This window comes from Hesperophylax consimilis, chromosome 21 (assembly GCF_061612785.1).
Source record: "Hesperophylax consimilis isolate HC1 chromosome 21, BYU_Hcon_1.0, whole genome shotgun sequence".
Classification (NCBI taxonomy): domain Eukaryota; kingdom Metazoa; phylum Arthropoda; class Insecta; order Trichoptera; family Limnephilidae; genus Hesperophylax; species Hesperophylax consimilis.
In genome coordinates, this window is record NC_142856.1 from 3,757,956 (window position 1) to 3,778,818 (window position 20,863).

Consider the following 20,863-nt stretch of genomic DNA (forward strand, 5'->3'; position numbering starts at 1 on the left):
AATATCGCTAAATGACCAAAGTTGACGGGTTTTGTTAATATCGTATTGATATTTTTTAAGGTTTTATCGATCTACCGTTCTAGATACTCAGATATCCCTAAAGCCGATTGTATAAAAAATAAGAAAACGAATAACGAGAATTTAAAAAGCCACGATCCCCGTGTTTCTACGTACAAATTCAACAAATGCCGAAATTACTATCGTAGTAAAAAAAAATAATGAAGCTCATGAAGTATTAATTTTGAAAAAAAAAATTTTGAACGCTTTTTTTAACACTACCTTAATCCAAAGTAATCTGATACAACAGCCGTGAAAGTAACAAAATATTTCGCGTTCGGGAAGCATTGGGATTCCTGTAAGGTTTCAGAAAACCAGGGAAAAAGATTATATAAAAGTCTGAGTTATAGATTGCAAAAGGCAAAGAAATTTTTTATTTATTTTTTCGTGGTATACTATAGGTAATACAAAAAGTTGCGACCCGGATGGCCAAATTCGTAAGCGTCTTTTCAGTTGAAATCATTATTTTTGACAGAATGCGTTGGGTCGTTTAGTCAACACAGATTATTTTTATGTTTTCCAAAAAATATTTTCCAAGTAACATGTCGTTCCATCATCCCTGATTACTCTTCCCTCCATTGCGTAGCAATGAAATACAGTAAGAGAATGCGTTACATATTTGCTTCAATTACTATTTAGACATATCTTATAAAAATCAAGCCAGATTTTCACAGGGCCCCCACAACGCAATCTACTTAATTACTAACGTAATCTCATGTTATGTACTAATTATTTATTATGGAAGTACGAATTTTTTTTAATGAATATTAATGTTATTTTTCTTTTTAAACACATCTATTTGAATTTAACTAATGTTTTTGGTAGTGAACTAATGCCAATCTTGGAAGTGAAAATTAACACATTACAGACATCCGATCGATCTGAAAGTTGGCAAATAGACTCGTTATCGATGGCCATACATTTTACACGCATTTCTCTGATATTGGATGGCATTAAAAAATGAACAGCAGTTAATGTACGAAATATGTATCGGTCCTATCCTATTGAGATTTGGCTTTGGGGTGGAAGTTTCAATCCTGGTCAAATAAATATATTTTGTTTAAGTTTTAAAAGTTCACAGCAGTCAAGAGCTGGTCCCCGGGAAGGAAGCCGCATGTCCTCTATCGACCAAAAAATATGTTTTTAAAAATAGATGTATTATGTAAAAAAAAAACATTGTTTTTTACGAGTTGTTTGTTTAATGTAAATATCGGACGAGAGTTCTAACTGCTCCCAATTGTTGGAGCCAATGAGACTACGACGCCCAAATTTGAGGTTAAAGGGAGAAGAGAAACCCATAGGCTAGCGCCACACTTGACGGAAATTCCGTCGCGTAACTTCCGCGACGGAACGCCAATACATGTAATTGCATATAAATTACAAATAGCGGGCACACTACGCGGAAGATCGGTCGTTCCGTCGCGGACGATCGGTCGCTCCGTGGCGGACCGCCGACACTCGCGTCTGTTCCGTCCTCCGCGCACCGATCTTCCGTCGGCGGAAGATCGGCAAAGTCGCATTCCAAGTATTTGTATGCATCGCGCCACATTCGGCGGATAACACGCGGCGACGACGAACGCACAGGATGTTCGACACTGAAAGATTTATTATCGAAGTGCAAAATAGAGTTTGACTTTGGGAGAGATACAGCCGTTCTAAGTTTTGTATTTTGCTTGGTAATATAGTCCTTCGTTAAATTCAGCAATACATCAAATGATTGTATGGACATTCGATAATATTCGAATGCTTTATCTGGATAATGTCTTAGTTGCATATACAAGGTATGAAATTGCCCAATTTCTAGTCGAAGAGTATTTATGGGATGAACCCAGTATTTACGCTTTCTTTTTCTTTCTTCTTCTAATGCCTCATAAATAGCTATCACTTCTATCGGATCCATTACGACCACGCTGTATAAGCGTTTGCAGTCGACTGATAATCCGCCACTGAATATTCAGTGTGGCTGCAACGTATGGTAACGGGTTGACTCCAGCGGAAGATCCGCGACGGAACGCCAATACATGTAATTGCATATAAATTACAAATAGCGGGCACACTACGCGGAAGATCGGTCGTTCCGTCGCGGACGATCGGTCGCTCCGTGGCGGACCGCGCCGACACTCGCGTCTGTTCCGTCCTCCGCGCACCGATCTTCCGTCGGCGGAAGATCGGCAAAGTCGCATTCCAAGTATTTGTATGCATCGCGACACATTCGGCGGATAACACGCGGCGACGACGAACGCACAGGATGTTCGACACTGAAAGATTTATTATCGAAGTGCAAAATAGAGTTTGCCTTTGGGAGAGATATAGCCGTTCTAAGTTTTGTATTTTGCTTGGTAATATAGTCCTTCGTTAAATTCAGCAATACATCAAATGATTGTATGGACATTCGATAATATTTGAATACTTTATCTGGATAATTTCTTAGTTGCATATACAAGGTATGAAATTGCCTAATTTCTAGTCGAAGAGTATTTATGGGATGAACCCAATTTTTACGCTTTCTTTTTCTTTCTTCTTCTAATGCCTCATAAATAGCTATCACTTCTATCGGATCCATTACGACCACGCTGTATAAGCGTTGGCAGTCGACTGATAATCCGCCACTGAATATTCAGTGTGGCTGCAACGTATGGTAACGGATTGACTCCAGCGGAAGATCCGCGACGGAATTTCCGTCAAGTGTGGCGCTGGCCTTAAGGGGTCTTAACCAGCGGACGAGAATTCAAATTTCGTCAAAAGACGGTCTCGCGATCGGACGTTTTTTTAGAACCAAACAGAAATACCGAATTCATTCCACTGCGAGCCGTAAATCCACGCGGCTGACGAAAACTACAGCATGGTTCCGATGAAATAACAATTATTTTTGTTGAATTCTCGGTTGTAGTTTTCTTCCTAATAAGTAGTTACATACATATTTGTAAATTATACGTCGGAGAGCGTAAAAATAAATAAATACAAATGCAGTGCGTTGACATGGTAGATATAAAAAAATTCAAATATTTGTTTAATTTAATTTTTTTAAATTAATTTTACATAGGTTTTCCAAAAGTGAGTAAAAATCTTTTGTTTTACATATTAATTCGTTTGTCCGAAAGGTATTACCTGTAAGTTTCATTTCTAATACTTATCTTTAAAGTATTACTTGATTTGATACGTATGAAATTGAAAAGAGGGTTATTCCTTACAACTGAAGTAGTATATATATATTAAAACTAGGTTTTATTTCCAACTATTTTCTACGGTACCTACCTACATATGTAGTTATGCGATTGCATAATATTGTATCGATTTCATGGTTAACGGAGCGACCTGACTTGTATAATTTTCGAAATGTAATTAAATTCACGAGGTAAATTTCGATTGAAAAATCATAGGTTAGTATGTCAAAAATAACCTCGTCTTTTTTCCTAAAACAAGAAGCTCAATTCACAATGTGACATTATGAAACTGAAAAAAAGTGACACAAAAAATATTAACTATGTTGAATTGTACCAATATAATAGTGAATTGGACAATAAAATAGAAATTATGAAAAATAAAATGATTTGAATCGCACATCACGAATCAAAATTCATTTGGTTTGTGGCACTTTTTGACCACCAATCACAAACAGTTTCACGTACTTTGGCATAAGTTTTAACATTTATACATGAAACATCGATGACAGACATAAACTCCTGATAGTTCATAGTTGATTCTTTTCCCTGGAAATCAAACAACACAAAATTATCGCCAAATGTTATAAAAAATATGTGCTTATTCTGACTGATTATTTTGAACGACCCTGTAACATATGAGTAAGTACAATGTACACGGATAATTAAATATCACTAACCTTTGTTTTTTTTGAAAATATATCTCCCACGTACGTTTTTGATGTCGTAATTTGTGTTTTCTAATAAAACTATTGTTCCAAGGGTATTTTCCTCCCCATTTTTAAGCGAGGAATTTTTTTTAAATGTTATAACTAGACCGGCATGAACTACACGTCCGTTCGCCGCCCGGTCGCGGCGGAGAATGACAATGTTTTGTCTTGTGCCGAGTTAATAAAAATGCACAAACGCGAATCGAAATTAATTACTATTATATACTTTAAGAATATATTTTTTGATCGTAAATTATTTTTAATGTTTCAATAATGTCTTGGTAAATTATTTTTGTAAAAAAATCTGAACTATACTAATTTGTAAGACAATGAATAAATGGTCAAATTGAGGCATTTTCGTCACAAAACGCGTGTTCGTATTTATTTATTAGTAATTTTATTTAAAATAAAAACAAAATTCTTATACATACATATGATAGATAATTTATTGATTGTTTGTACTGTATTATTATATGATTTGAAATATTTGTTGTTTAATACAAATTTACCTTTGAAAATGCAACAAATCTGCGCAACGTCCAAAGGTAACACTTTATTATGATATGGAAATAATATTATTTTTCAAAATTAAACATCTTACTTTACTATATATAATAACGATCTTTCAAAATCAATTTGTGTTTTTTTCCAGAAAAGTGTCCATACGTCTAAAAATGGCCTCAAAAATGCCAAATTTCAGGTCAAGTCTACCTATTTCGCCTTAAGAGGAAGCTACAAGCCTAAAATGTGAATATTCTTGGTATTCCTTATATTGTAGGTAATAGGCATCAAAATCGCTTGACAAACGAAGTCTAGAAACGTTCAATTTCAAACAAAAAACTGGTTTTTATTTATTTTGTAAATAATTTTTTTAAAAAGCAAAAAAGTTAATCAAGTGAAACTATCACAGATAATCTTGGCTATAATACTGTATTTTTTGTTTCCTTTATGCGTTCATACATTTCTATTGAAAAAAATATTTTTTAGTAGTTTTCATTTATATTTTTTATTGAGTCATTTTTTATTTATTATTTTTATTCTACTCAAGCGAAGCGATAGGAAAACCTTCAATTTATCTAAAGCATATTTTTTGGTTTTCATAATGTACACCAACTCGTTATAAAGATTAATCAAAATAGTGATTTGGCATTAATCTTCGCCTTAAGTGAAAAAGTGAAGAAATGTAACCGAATAACTCTTGAAGGTTCTGCTAATGGTAAAACTTTACTGAACGTGCTCTATTTTGATACACTGCGATAAATTATTAGTTTGAACACGTTATCATTATTATTTTATAATTTCATCTTTACGCTGCATCCATATATCAACTTAATAAGCAACAGACCGTATATAGGATTAATAAAGCAATTCCATTTAATCGGTATCATCAGTCTGAATGCTTTGCGTCGCGACGTCGACGCTTTTGCCAAAAATCATCCGACGCTTTTCATAATCTGAATGCCTTTATAAGCGGGTTGGCGAAGGCAAATAAAGGCTGTGGAATAGCGGCCACACGGGTGGGGTTAATATTGTATTTTGTAATATTTACATAGCGGTAATTACATTGCAGACTTCAAAACCAAACGGCATACTTAGGTAATGTAGAAAAAGAATACAGTGAAAACCTTTTAAAAAGAAAACGTGTAAAGCGAAAAATCGGTTAGCGCGACGAATTTTTCGGATTCAAATACATTTCTTTTAAAAAGAATAACGAAAATTTCACCTTTGTAACAAGGTGTAACCTTATACCTATGCTCAATGATTTAATTGAGATTTAATTGAGAATCATATTGCCCATATGTCTGTAATTGGAAAATATTTTGTTAAAGGTTCAGGTTCTACAAATTGTAAATTGCACAAACAGAAATAATGAAGTGTAAAAACTTATTAGATCATGATGGAATGACGTTGAGTTATAAATAGAGTAGCCTTAGACCAGTTCAGACAGACAAATATGCAAATTTCATAACGTCAGAGCTTACAGCACGAAAGATTTTATTTTTAAGAAAATTTATTTCCGTTTTATAGCTTATTAGGATATCAATATCAAAAAAAATATTAACCCTTTTTTGAAGAATAATAAGACATACTATGTGCATTCATAATATAAATTGAAATAATTATTTTAAAAGTCATATTGGTGTGATCTCTGTCAAGCAACACGTAATTAGTCTATTTTTTTATACATTCCGTTTGCGTTTCAAAATGGTTTTCCGTTTTAATGATGTATTAAAGATTCCTTTTTCAAATGTGAAATGGTCGTGTTTATTTGAACTTTTTAAGCATTTTTCAATATGTACCAAGCTTATTTTTTTAATTATTAACTAATGTTTATAAGACAAGGTTTTTTATGCATAGCATAAATCTAGTCGACGCCATCTAGTGGTAAATTTAGCACTAACAAAGCCTTTCCTACAAAAATAAAGTTGGTTGTTTTCAAGTGAAAAAATATAATAAGCAGTAATTGTTGACTGAAGTACTAGTACATATTGAATTATTTGGCAAGATGGGAATAAGTCGACGTAGCTTCAGAGCACCTGATCGGACATCAGAAGGCGCGGGTTCAATTCCCGTCGGCGGCATTTATTTTTACTCGGGAGATATTTTCAGTTTGTATTGATATTTCAGGCAGGTAATTATTGCTTATAATAATTTGTATGTACCTAGCTACCCGAAAAGTGTTAAAATAATTGTAGTTGAGATAGTGACGTTTCTTTTGACAAATTGTTCGAAATAAAAAAAAGTTACAAATATAATATGGTTTAAAGTTCACAGTTAAGTAGGTATGTTATTAAGTACCTACTTATAAATCTTGAGATCTTAGAGAAAATGTTGGTTTGCATTTAACAAATAAAATAAAATTATATATATACTTTTTTGGACGTGTTGTCTACTGTTTACAAAACAGCTAGTTTTAAACTCCAAATATATTTCCTAAGTAACACCACAAAATACTTTACAACATAAAAAACTATTTATTTCATATCTAAACAAAAACACGAGATATGTAGACTAGAAGCTTTAGGCCCAAGGCACCCTCACAGTTATGTAAAGTTTCCAGATTCTCGGTCAACTTCAACACCGAGTTAGAAACAATTATTTTCTATGGTTTAATCTTGCGTTTGAGTTTAAACTTACACTTAGCAAATGGTGCCGAGCGGTGTTGGGAAATTTCGAAGCGTAAAACCACTGATATATTTAACGTTATCTCGGGATAGTGAATTTTGGTAACGCCATTCCCTTAAATATTCATCTAAAGGTCTATTTTAGGGTAAGTTGCCGTTGCGAAATGTGGCGTAAATCGTCAATTTCATGTGCGTGAGAACTCTTGTACAAATAATTTATTATAATAGAAACACATTAATTTGTTTTTGACCACTTTACTTTAATCACACTCAACCGGTTTCAGAAGTACCTTTTTATTAAAGAAATAAAGTAACAACACATAAAAAAGTATTTATAATGGGTTTCTTCATATTATAAGCTTTGAATAATACTCTTCCATGGAATCGTAAGCTTGTGTTTGGAATAGGAGTGTGCAGTACACGATTGTAGTTATTTATAAGTAATTAATAATATGATAGGTACATAAATTATGTGCTGTAGTAAGTAAATTGCAGTGAGAAAGTAAGAAAATAATTAAATTCAATGTTTGGTAAATATAAATAGTTAAAACGTATCTAAAAAAATGAAATTGGTAATACAACATGATAATGTATATGTTTGGAGAAGACACTGTCACTAATGAAAAATGATTGATTGTCATTAAAGCTTCTAGTTTCTTCCGGTAGTCGATGGAAGAAAGTGTTCTTCCTTGGTATGTATAATAATTTTGTGCAAATGAGGTAACTAATTTTGTGCACAGAAACATATGTTCAGGCCGAGTTCGGTTTTCAATTATAAATTGGTACTTGTCTTCCTCTTTTATAATTTGAATTTTTAATTCACCGATCTTAAAGTAATGAAGGTAGATACTTCTACGAATAAGCGATCTGAAGCGTAGTCGCTGGGTTTTTTTAAAAACGATTTTAATTATTATTAAAATGATAGCGTATTGTATAGTTAATTAGACTAAGGCGTGGTAAATAAAACATAGGTTTTTTATCGACAAATAATTTCGGATTTTAAAAACTATATATATTAAGTTAAAATTTTTTTTACAACTTGACATAATTGGTCCTACCATTTCAGATTTTTACCAATCTAGATATTTGATTGTGTTTGCTGTTTCTAAAGTTGTGCAGTTTGAGATGCAATAATTTAAATTGTGAGTTTTGGAATTGTCATTGTATGATAATTTCAACGTATTTTTTGTGTGTATTGCACATTAAACTACAAATTTTGATCTCCAAAAACTCTTGTACGGGTGTTTATTTATAAGAGTTCTCACGCACATGAAATTGATTATTTCCACCGCCACAGCTACTTACCCTAAAATATACCTATTAGATACATTCTAAGCGTAAGTGAAAACTGGTTATTCACATATGGTCACCAAACCAGGTCAAGCCTTTAGCCAGATAAAATAAACACATTTGCAAGTGTATTCTAAACAAAATATATTTTATTATTCTAGAAGCATTTTAAAGGTTCAAAATATCACAAAATCGAGGCATATGTGTTGAGCTCCAAGGAAAAGGAGTTAAGATAAAATTTATCGAAAAATACGTGTTATTACTAAAATATTGTTGGAGGTCTTGCAATAGGTACACTGACCTTTGTCACCGTAAGCTGGATAGGTACCTACACCAGGTGACGAACTATATCTTCCAGAACACTGGGCAATTAATAGCACGGCTGTTTGCCTTTCTGGGTCGTTGCACTAAGTTAACGTTCCCATATAGCTAAAGCCACTAACAAGAAAAGCGCAGTGAAATATTTTTTTGTTTTGGGACACAATTAAAAATAATGTACACTCGCCCAGGTATACTCGCGCACTAGCTTTTATTGTGTTACATCAAATTGTTTTCAAATTTAATTTGAAGAACTTATTTTTAATTTTTCTTTTACATATTCAATTAAAAAGTTCCACTGGGTAATTATTTTTAAGCGTGACTGCTGTGTCGTCTTCTAAAGGCATATATTATTTTTTAAAGTTATTAATTTAATTATAGGCAGCCCTGATTTTAGTGTAATCACCTTCAACGCACCAACTAGAACTACTCGATTTAAAATTATTTTTAATTGCTATCATAATATCATTACTGCGTTATTTAGATACTCGCTTGTACCTAATTGCATGTAGTTGGCAATACTTTCGCAAAAATTGTAGATGTGCTCATCTGCACGGAATATAGTTACAAGAAGGCTATAATAACTTACCTCAGTAATAATAATAATTGAGCTTTGCAAATTTTACTTTTTATTAATGTTCCACTGAATTATTATGCATATATTATCACAGTGTTGTGTAAAAGCACAAATGGGCGTATAATATTAAAAAAAAAACATTGAAAAAATTAATAAAACTGTGGTAAGGTCTCTTATAGACGACATATATATTCATATTATTTCCATATAGGTGCTTATAATGAAATTTTTATTTTAATTTTCCATGCCATTATTGATTTCCGAGTAATATAACGGAAATTATAAATGGTTGTTGAAGGTTTTCCCAATTATTGTTTTGTTTAATTTGACTAAACGTTCTTAAAGTAAGGCGTTTCATAATTAATAATTTGCATGCCTCAGTGTATTCTTTGTCCTGCATTATTATTTAACTAACTTGAATTTTTGTGTTTTGTAATAATTAAACTTGGCTTAAGCATATCTAGGAGTGGCGAGCGAATTACACATTATTCACTCTGTGTGTATTATTTTAAATGAAATGATATTTACTTGCGCACGCCGAAATGGCCAAGGTCACGACAAGTATGATAGGATATAGATGCTCTACCCCCACTGCAACGCATAGGTGTGTCGTGTTTCTTTTTGAACCTGATACGTTCATAGCACGGTCATGGTATGCTTCGGTTATGTGGACAGACTCCTTAAAGCTTCAACATTTTTAAACAAGCATCCTGAAAAAGGAATCCGGTACCTATTATATCTGAAAATACTGAACGTACGCCTCGTTTCATACATTCCCGAATAACATAATTGATTTGTTGAATTACGTAGCAAATGTTCAATTCATTCTAATGAGTAATAATTTTAAAATGTAATTTGTCATCTTCTAAAGAAGGATTGAAGTTATGATCTCTCATTAAAAAAAACTAAAATTATTTAATAATTTAAATTAATTCTACCCATTGAATTATGTACCTAATTGTATTACCGGGTCAAATTAAATTTCGTTATTCTAAATTTCCCAACTAACAAACTGGCAAAAAAATTTCCGTAATCAAAATAACATTATCTAATTCTTTCAAAAGGTTTTTTGTATCGAATTACGGTGGCACCAAAAACCTTTAGAATTTGCCTCTGGAATGAAGGATATATTTACAAAGAAATTGAATTAATTTGACCTTATTTACTGAGAACCTGAATTTTTGCGAATTTGGCAACAAAACCTGAATAAAGCGATGATAATAATACTAAGAAATCTGTTGCTCAACTCTTCAATGTTTTAAATAATAATACAAATCAAACCGTAAAGAATGTTCTAGAAGCTTTAATAATATAATTATACTATAATTCAGAAGGTTTCTATTCGAAATAGCCTTTGGGTTTATGCTTAGGCATAAATCTTTATTAATTTGGGATATGAAACCACAAATTTATTGCGCATTAAAATGTTTAACAAATGTTAATTTACCAAACCTTTATGTGTTCTACACCTGTAATCTCTGTAATATATCTACTTGTATACAACTGTTTTACGGAGGCCGTGAAAAATAAATAATCATATGCGTAACCCGAAAAATTTACCGACTGATATCACAAGAATTCCACAGGAAAGTTGAGTTTACACGCAGCCCCCACAAGAGGGCAGAATATTGGGTCGCGGAAAGAGTCGAACCAAACCGAAACCAAGTCCCACAGTGAAAGAGGCCTCACAACTCTATTATTATTATTGGTTCCCTAATTGCATAGCAGTGAAATTTTTAAAAATAAATATTTTTATCACGCTTCGCCACTGGGTATCTCAGAGCATCACTTGATATACATTCCGTCTCGTTCCAGCAGCGCCGTACAGAGGTGACGGAGCGCGTGTCACGTGATCCGTTGCGAAGCGTGGCAGTGTGATCAGTGGCGCTGTGCGTATATAATATATTTTAGTTTTTATGCAGTTTTTCTGGCAGCCGAATGAAATCCACTTTTCTTACTCGTACTAAACCTCGTATAGCCATAACAAACACAATATGGTAACAGCTCCACAGAACAGTCTAAACAGGGGATAATCTTGTAATTTAATAGGTTAAGTGACTCACCTGCGGCGCACACAGTATATTCATCGTGTACTCGATCTCTTGCTGTAGATCCGCGCTCTCCAACAGGCCCCGGAGTGACACGTGGCCTATGAGGTCGTGGCGGCTGAAGCGGTCGAAGTCGTACACTGAGAACTGTAGCGTTCTGGAGCGGAGGTCTTCATAGAGCACGCTGAAAAAACATACGCTTAATGATTATGATATCATAATAAAATCACGTTTTGTATTTCCTTTTCATTCATTGGAATTGAGGCGGGCGTACTGTACGGAACTGCTGATCCTGTACAAATCGCAAGGGCTCCCAATGTTGTATTTAGCTGCCAGTTCCACCGGTCTCTTCAAGACCCATATTAGTTCATGCGGTACCTGTACATGCGAGAGTTTGGGTACTACCCTTTGTTGGATCCCTCGGATTTCCTCGCGGAAATGCTGAGATTAAATCGTCTTGACGTTAGGAGAAAAATTGCATTGGTATTAATAGCACACAAGCTGCTAAACGGGCAGATTTGCAATCCTGATGTTCTGAAAAAATTATCACTTTATGTGCCCGATAACTTCACCAGAGCGAGGCAACATAGGCTGTTTATTTTTCCAAGAGGCAGGACCAACCTACTAAACAACAACCTACAACCTATTCAACCTTTCTTCCGAAATTGACATTTTTCAATCGAATCTCAATCACTTCAAGAGCGAAATAATAGTATTCTTTAGCACCTGTCATTATAAATGTACCTATTATATTATATAATTAATTTTAATATAATTAATCTATTAACTACAAATGGAATTTTTTTTATATTAACTCCACACAGGAGGCCCTGAAGAAAATAATTTCCCTCAGGGCCTATGTCATCTTTGGGGATGCTGTGTGGAGGGTCGTTTTGTGGAGAGGAAGGAGTGAACATGGGTCTTGAAGAGTCCCATGTTGTAGGAGGGAGGAAACACAGAGGCCGGCAGTTCGTTCCACAGCCGAGCTGTTGAACTTAAGAACGAATCGTAGAAGCGACTCGTTCTCATGTGACAAGTGTCAACTGTGTGCAAATGTTGGGCGCGCGTTTGGCGTGTATCCCGACTACGCACCGGTGCCGAAGGGATCAATGACGCTAGTTCCTCAGAGCATCTTCCATTGTAATACCGATAGAACAAGGACAGCATACCTACCTGACGCCTGTGCTCTAAAGATTGCAGTCCATTTGTTAAGATTGGGGAATCTATCAAACGGACCGCCTGTTTTTGCACAGAGTCTAGGGTTTTTTTTAGGTATTTAGGGGCTCCGGACCAGAGATGGCTGCCAAATTCGACAGCAGGGTGCACTTGCGATTTGTACAGGGTCAGCAGTTGTGTATTATTAAAGTATCTGCGGGCCCTGTACAGTACGCCCAGCTTCTGAGAGGCCAACTTTACTCTGGCTTCGATGGAGCCCCCGTACCTGAGCTGGTCACTTATAGTTATACCAAGCATATCAATGGAAGGCCTGTTCGGAAGATTGCTTCCGTTGAAGGAGACTAGATTATCATTTGTATCCCTTTTAGACGTAATCAGACCGGATTGGGTCTTTGAAACGTTAAATTCGACGAGATTATTTATACCCCAGGAGGAAATACTCTCGAGATAACCGTCCATTCTCTGCTTCAAAGCACTCCGAGCCGTTGGAGTTTGTGTTCCCTTTGGGGGCTTGTCAAACAAAAAACTATCATGAACTGTACTGTCATCCGCGTAACAATGAATCGGTGCACATGTCAAAAGGTCATTGATGTGCAACAAAAACAAAGTCGGAGACAGAACCGATCCCTGTGGGACGCCAGCATTTATGGAGTGCGAGGAAGAGGTGAAATCGTCAGCAACCGCCTGAATCGACCTATCCTTTAAAAAGTCAGCAATCCACGTACACAGGGATGCGGGAAGTCCGTAAGAATGCAATTTGTTGACAAGTCCTCGGTGGTCCTCCAGACCCGGTCAAAGGCCTTGGATATGTCTAGTGCGACCGTTTGGGTCTCACCGTGACGTTCCAGGCACCGTCCCCAAACATGCGTCACATACGCGAGAAGATCACCGCACGAGCGGTTCCGCCGGAATCCGTGACGGTCGTTGATAATTTTGTTCTTCTCGAGGTATGTGAGCAGTTTGTCGTTGATCACACGTTCCATCACTTTGGACAGAACTGATGTGATCGCTATGGGGCGGTAGTTGGCCGGGTTGGAGCGGTCACCTTTCTTGGGAATAGGGTGAATGACCGCTTTTTTCCAACCAGAGGGCACAGTGCCACACTTCATGGACATTTTGAAGAGCTTTGTCAAAACTGGAACTATTTCCGCAGCACACCTCTGCAATACCAGGGCAGGTATTCCATCAGGTCCACTAGTTTTGTTAACATCGAGCCCCCGTATGACGTGGAGTACATCCCGATGCCGGATCCTCAGCTTTTTCATATAGAAGCCGCAGTGAGGAACCGACGGCGGAACAGCACCTCCGTCGTCGAGGGTCGAGTTTTCAGCAAACATTTTACCTAATAGGTTAGCCTTTTTGGTGGCGGTGTTTGCTAGTGAGCCGTCAGGTCTGATAAGAGTTGGCAAACTGGGTTTGCAAAAATTTCGACTTATTGAGCCCGCAAGCGACCAGAATACTCTGCTGCCATGCGGGCAGGCAGTCAGCTTTTTGCTGATCTGCAGGTCGTGTTCGAATTTTGACCTATTAATGATTCTCTTGCATTCCTTTGCCGATTTGTTGTATGCTGATCTGCTTTCGGGCGTTCGAGATGTGTTGTAGGCTCGGTAAGCCACGTTTTTTCGTCGAACTGCTTCGGAGCATTGTCGACTGAACCACGGCTTTGAGCCCACACCAGTTTCTTTAGTAGTCGATTTTATGAAGCCATCCATCGCCGATTTGATGACTTCACCAATCTCCTGGGCACATCTTGAAGGGTCCGAAGTCCGAAAACAAACAGCTGACCACGGAAAACCGTTGAAATGGGCCCGCAATGTAATTAGTTATAAATGTGAACTGTTTTTCACAATAAAAAAAAAATCACTCCTTCCTCTCCTCAAAATGACCCTCCACATAACATCCCCAAAGGTGACATAGGCCATGAAGGAAATCATTTTCCCAGGGCCTCCTGTGTGGAGGTTTCATTAGTTGTTGTTAAAATAAAATTAAAAATATAGATTTAAAATTAACATTAATTAAAATAAAAAGAAATAAAACGAAATAAAGGAAAAAATCGGTAAATTTATATTTCATGATTTGTGATTGTGAGTGATGTGTGTTTTATATTGGTTTTGTGTGTTAGGTGTAGGTTTTATTATTTCATGTTATGAAATTTTGGTAATATTGTCTTTTTTGTTCTTTAATCCATTTTGTGTCTGAATTTATTTTTGTTTTCCTCAATTTTATATTAACACATGATCAGTCTGCCGGTACAGTGAACACGTTACTTTAGTGCGTTCAATATCGAATCTACTACGGCAACTTGTGCAGTGATTCAGAAGACCAGGGGTATATCAAAATCCCTTCCCAATTATGTTAACTATCTATACTAATAGTGAAGTCAAGTATCGATTACAGTCTACCACAAACTGATTCGCATACTATATTGCGACTAGAAATGTTAACAAATAAAAAACTTTACAAGAAAGTCGACTTGTTCTAGTGTTGACAGATATTTCTATAATTTTAAAGCTCCGTAGTTGATAATTGAAGTGACAGCTTTAGCTTAAAATTTTTGTGTTAACGCAGAACTCCTACAAAGAAAATTACTAAACAAATGAAAAACGAAGATAAATACCACCTATGGACAAAGACATTTTCATAATCTGGCCCCAAAAATTTTCAATTTAATGGAAAAAGATATTAAAGACCTGGCAACAAGTGTAAATATAAGACACAAAATCCACACATGGATAGTCAACAAAGGCATTGTATACTGCGGACAGATAACATCTACAATACCATAAATTGTGGCACTCCACGCCTGAATTTTTCTCTTCTGTTCTCACTCATTTATATGTATTTTCATTATTTCTTATGTTTTTCTTTTTCTTTTTAAAATTCTTATCTTTCTAATTATTATATATCTTTTTTATTTATATTTTATGTATATCTTTTTATCTACATCTTTGATTCTATGTAAATTCGCATTATCTAAAATTAAATCAAACTCCCGCCACCTCAGAACAGGCTCAGCCTAGTGAGGTGGATTATACCAAAAAAATGTATGTTAATTTATTGGTTAATAAATAATAAAAAAAAAAAAAAAATGGTTGTGTTTTACAGCTTTTAAGTAAAAAAAAATCAAATCCCTTGAAAGCATTTCAACAAAACTGCCACGATAAAAAGTATTTAGTAGGACTACGTAATGGGCTTATTTTATGAACATGAACAAGATTACATTATTAAATAGAGATTAAACACAGGTTAGATACAAATGTTATGACGCACGCATTTTTAAAGATTTTCCTCACCTATTTTTAAACCGATGGCAAAAAGAGATTCCTGGAACAGTTTCATCTTTGGCAAAGTATAAATTACATGATTTAACAAAGAAACGTGTTTTTTTAGTGTTTACATCAGCTTGCTCTACATAATGTTGCTACAGTACCGTCTTCAGTACCCACCTACTCAAAAAACCCACACAAAACCTATTAGAAAATTTAATACGTTATTCATTGTCTTTGTGTTTGATTCATAAAAGTATTTTTCTTTCCTATTTTTTTAATGTTAACCAAATTTTATAATGTTATTAAGTGTTTTGGAGAATTGTTATCTTATGTGACGACGTGATTGAACACGCAGCCTCTGATCTGACTCCATATCAGAAGGTTGCGTGTTCATTCACGTCGGGGTCACCAAATTTGGAGGATTGTGATTACGCCAATTTAAATGGGTTGTTGGCTTAATGATTCTGTGGTTCTCCAATCCGCAGAATCCAAGGTGAAGTGATTACTCTCGGTGTGTAATAATAAGAATTCGGATAATTCCAATTTAGTTTTTATTTTAACAAAACTCACGTTATAATAATTTTATGAACAAAACAGATCGCGTACGTTAGAGGAGATTTAGGGCTAAACCGGCGGCTAGACCACTGGAGAAAGAATTAAATATTTGCCGCGCGAGGTATTGCGCGCAGGTTTACAGTGATACCAGTCTCACATAATTGTGGGTGAAAGTAATGTTGTTATTATTTTCGGGAGATGTAAACTCCCTATAATTTACCCTTCAGTGTTTTAGTTTTTAATATTATTGATAGCTGTTCAAGGCCATCTTCAAACTTTGGTTATAAATACAGTATTATTTAAAAAATTATAACCAATGAGATGAAATTTTTCTCATTTCAGTTTCATTACACAATCGTGATTTATTTGCGTAAGTTTTTTATTGCTAAAGAAATGCAATATTAAAAAAAAAGAGTTGTACATCTTTAGGTCCAGGGTAATATCATAACAGTTTCTCACTCCCGAAGACACACACTATCACAAGGCTTTCATAAACAATCGCCCAGTTTAAAAAACAATTGAGAACATTGCTAAAATTAACTCCTCAGTCGGAGTTTTTCCGCTTTGCAATTAAATCCAAATAAATGGAATATTACTGAACGTATCCAAAAACTGTTATTGAAAGATCATGAATGATTTATTATAAGTGTTTAACAAATATATTTTTAAATGTTAAAATTTTGAATGCAAACATAAAAAAGTAAAAGTAAAATGGGTCGCTTTACGTTTTTGTAACTTAAATTACTGATAATGAACCAAATGTATTAAAAAACGCGCGTATTTCATTAGACAAATGTATTATAAACATTACAGTCACTTTAATTACAATTTAACGATAACGATAACGTTTCATTTAAAAAATAAAAATAAACAATTCACAAAGTCCCATAAGTTTTTTTTACATCCCGATTGGAACCTTGCGGTCGAAATAGTGTGTTGTTTTCTCCTGTTGACACCGCTTATATCTCACCAAAACAGTAAGGGAGACAACGATTCCTGTGAGGTCATATGAGCTTTAACCAAAAGCGAAAAAATTAGCCTGAAGTGTTCAGCTGGTTTTTTTGACAAAACGAAAAGCTTATCAGTTGAAAAGGTCACTCCACTGTAAAAGCGACGATAAATAATACAGCCCAACCGTAAAGAATTCGCAAGGACGTAAAATGGTTTTTTGGAAGAAGGAGGTATTGATATCTCAGGAGGGATCTGTAAATATTGTTTTTTTTGATACTAAAAAATTTTTCATAGACATCTGAATAAGACCTTACAAGGTATAACGATTCCGAGCAATCGATATTGGAGTCTGGGTCTGAAATCCGAACGCTTTGAAAATTTGTATTATGTGTGTAAGCAGGTCTTGGGAGGCGGGATGAAATATGAGCTACGAAATAATAATACAGATGCTCTCAACAATACGACGACTGCTTCTGAATTTTCAAAACGTTGATTGATCTATCCTGTGTAATGAATTTAAATTGCGTATCGGTGTTTTGAAATTAATGTAAAACAACAGAGGAGAAATTAGTACGAAGAAGGGTTTGAATAAAATGATGAATTATGAATAATGCTCGAGTTCATGAACCGATAAAAGTAGTAGATAATGTAAGTGTTACCCAGAGTTGTACAGGGTTTTCCAATAAGAGGTGTTATTTTGAATAGCCCGCTATTTCGGTAGATGTTACTTTCGAAGCTGTCATTTTTTAATATTTGACAAGTAAAAACTACGCCATTAATAAAAGTGGAACAATACACGCTTCAACAACGAATTGAAATTATTAAAATTCACTTGAGGGAATCAAATGCAAATCATCTTGAGTGATGAAGCCCATTTCCACCTTGGTGGCTTCGTCCACAAGCAAAATTGTCGCATCTGGGGCTCGGAAAACCCAAGAGTTATTGTTGAAAAGCCTTTCTATCCTCACCGTGTGACTGTTTGGTACGGTTTATGGTCCGGCGGAGTCATTGGACCTTACTGTTTTGAAAATGAGGCTTAAGCAACAGTTACGGTGAATGGATTGCGCTATCGAGAGATGATTAATGATTTTCTATGGCCGGAATTGGATGGTATTGATCTGGACAACGTTTAATTTCAACAAGATGGCGCTACATGCCACACAAGCAACGAAACCATTGATCTTTTACGATTGAATATCAAAATAACACCTCTTATTGGAAAACCCTGTATTATAAAAGTTATCTGGTCAACTTTAGTTAGTTATTTCAGTTGTTCGAACTTGTTAGTTTTTCAATTCAATGGTTAATAAATCAAAATACATGAGTGTCCATTGATTTTATACTTGTAATATTATGTATAAATATGAAATGTGTTTTAGTATGTTACATGTCTTTCAACATGTGACCTGTGTTATATCTGTCTATCTGTGTATTTCATGTCTTTGTATTGTAGTAACTTGTAACGATATTCGTAGGTCTCTATTTTCTATGTTGTGGTTTCTCGTTATATGTGTGCTTTGGTGTTTCAATTATTATTGTAAAATTATCCAAATTTCAAACTGTTTTGGCGGTTTAGCGGGTGTTAACAACGAAGAATATATTTTTTAAATTGTTCGAATGAATTTATAAACTATCATTAGAAAAAAGCATTCTTCTTTGCAGGAGTGAAGTGATCTGAGCCTCGATTCTCGATCATCGACCTGGGTTCGATCCAGGTTTAGACAAATAATTAAATAAACGATTTCATTTTTTGAAATTGATACTTTTGAAATATTTAGACAAAATGGTAAGGTCCCTATTTTCCAATTTTATAAGATACAATAATAAAATGTATTTTATTTACGTACATAATTTGCATGTAAATAAAATGGACTAAATTAGTTCCAATATAACCAAGGTAGGTGACAGAGAGCGAGGATTGTTAATCTATCATCAACTTTAATGGGACATCATAATCTCAGACTCCATGTAACTAAAATCAAGTTGCTTCTGTTCTTTTTTTTGTCTCTGGGACAGCTGGGCACAAAAAATAATATTTTTTTTAATCTTATTTAACTAGAAGATGTTAAATTCGAATCTATTTTCTACCCATAAAGCATTGTAGTGTCTACCTGTTTAAGTCGTTTCAGGAAGGCCCTAAAATGTCAATTCCTTTCATAGCTGGTACAAATTTCTTACAGGAAGGACGAAGGAAGTAAAACGCTGTCGCGCAATTTGCTCCCAGATACTTTAATCCTGAGTATAAACAAGACTATGGGATAAAGCTAATGTTGACGGCAGGATTTGTCAAAGGTTTAATGGAGTACCTATTTGTATTCAGGCCAACAACGCTGAGAGATTACGAACATGATAATTTATTAGTGACAGGACAAAACTTCGCCCTGTAAAGTCCCAAGAAAGAAGCAATCTTCGAGATGAATCGTGTAATATTAAAGATAGTTTACGCATTGTAAAAAGTTTTTAAAATTTTGCGTAAAGTAATTACAGCGTGCGATTACTGAGTCATCTTCCCAAATGAGCTTGTTACACGGGTAGTTATATAGGTTATAGTAATTATATTCACAATTTATTTTTTTATGTGAAACCGCGAGAGAGTTCTAACTATTCGCAACCGTCTGGAGCCAGTGAGACCATGGCATCCCCAATTGGGGTATGTTGTGAGGCTGTAGGTAGTGGGAATGGGAAGGAGATAAGAGAGGAAGGTGGGGAAGTACTGACATGTGGAAGTACTGAGGAAATATGGTTGGTTTAGGCATGCGCAATTTACTTAACCGAGAAAACAATAATTATAGATTTCCTCATTATTCTAACATTATGTATTTCAAAATGAAACAGTACATATATTACATAAATAATTTTATGGAGTTTGGTTTAGTAGACACATGAATAAATTTTATATTTGTTTTCGTTACGATTAAAGAGAGGATTTCATTATATGTTGAAGATATTATTATTTATATTTCTGTTTTATAGTTATATTTTTAGCCAATTTTTTAATGTGAATTCGTTTTATGATATTATAATTAAATCGGGTGTGCCGCGTAAGTGGGTACTTCCGGTTCAATTCTGTTCAATAGTTTTTTTTCTTGTTTATTCCAGATCTTGGGGAGAGTGGTGCAATCCCAAGAGCTCCATATTATACATTGAATATATCAAGTAAAATTAAAAATAATTTAAGATAATACATACACAGTAAACGAAAACAAAATAAAATAATAATTATAATAATAATACAAAAAAATAAAAATAAAATAAAATCTCTTAACTATATTGCCTACACACTCAATAACTCTCTTCCAGATATGTATAAAAACAGCCAGCATAGTTAAAAAATTCAAAGTAAGGCTTTAAAAGAATATTTTTTGAAAACGAAATTAAGTAGGTAATTCTTGTCGTTTTGTACTCTGTTTTTTCTCTTTTCCCTTTCTATCCCCTGTATTTGTAATAGAATCCAATCTATTTTTACCAATGTATTAGTGGGTAAGTACCTTCTTTTAAATTCCTACCTTGGCTCTGTGCTTATGTGTATATCCCTGTCTTTTTCTTTTTTTTCTTCTTCTTGTTTGGTCAACTTAACCTCCCATTTTCTATTTGTGTACTGCTTTGTATGCGAAAATTATAATTAT

General features: G+C 34.6%; 1 protein-coding gene across 1 annotated transcript in view; it reads right to left on the reverse strand.

Annotated features, from left to right (window-relative positions):
* The window catches only part of LOC149413528 (synaptotagmin-10-like), a 456,392-nt gene that overhangs the window by 191,444 nt on the left and 244,085 nt on the right, over positions 1–20,863 (reverse strand). The window contains exon 7 of the mRNA XM_089644730.1: positions 11,302–11,470. Within this exon, the coding sequence (XP_089500856.1) occupies positions 11,302–11,470 (169 nt within the window). The remainder of the gene's footprint in view (positions 1–11,301; positions 11,471–20,863) is intronic.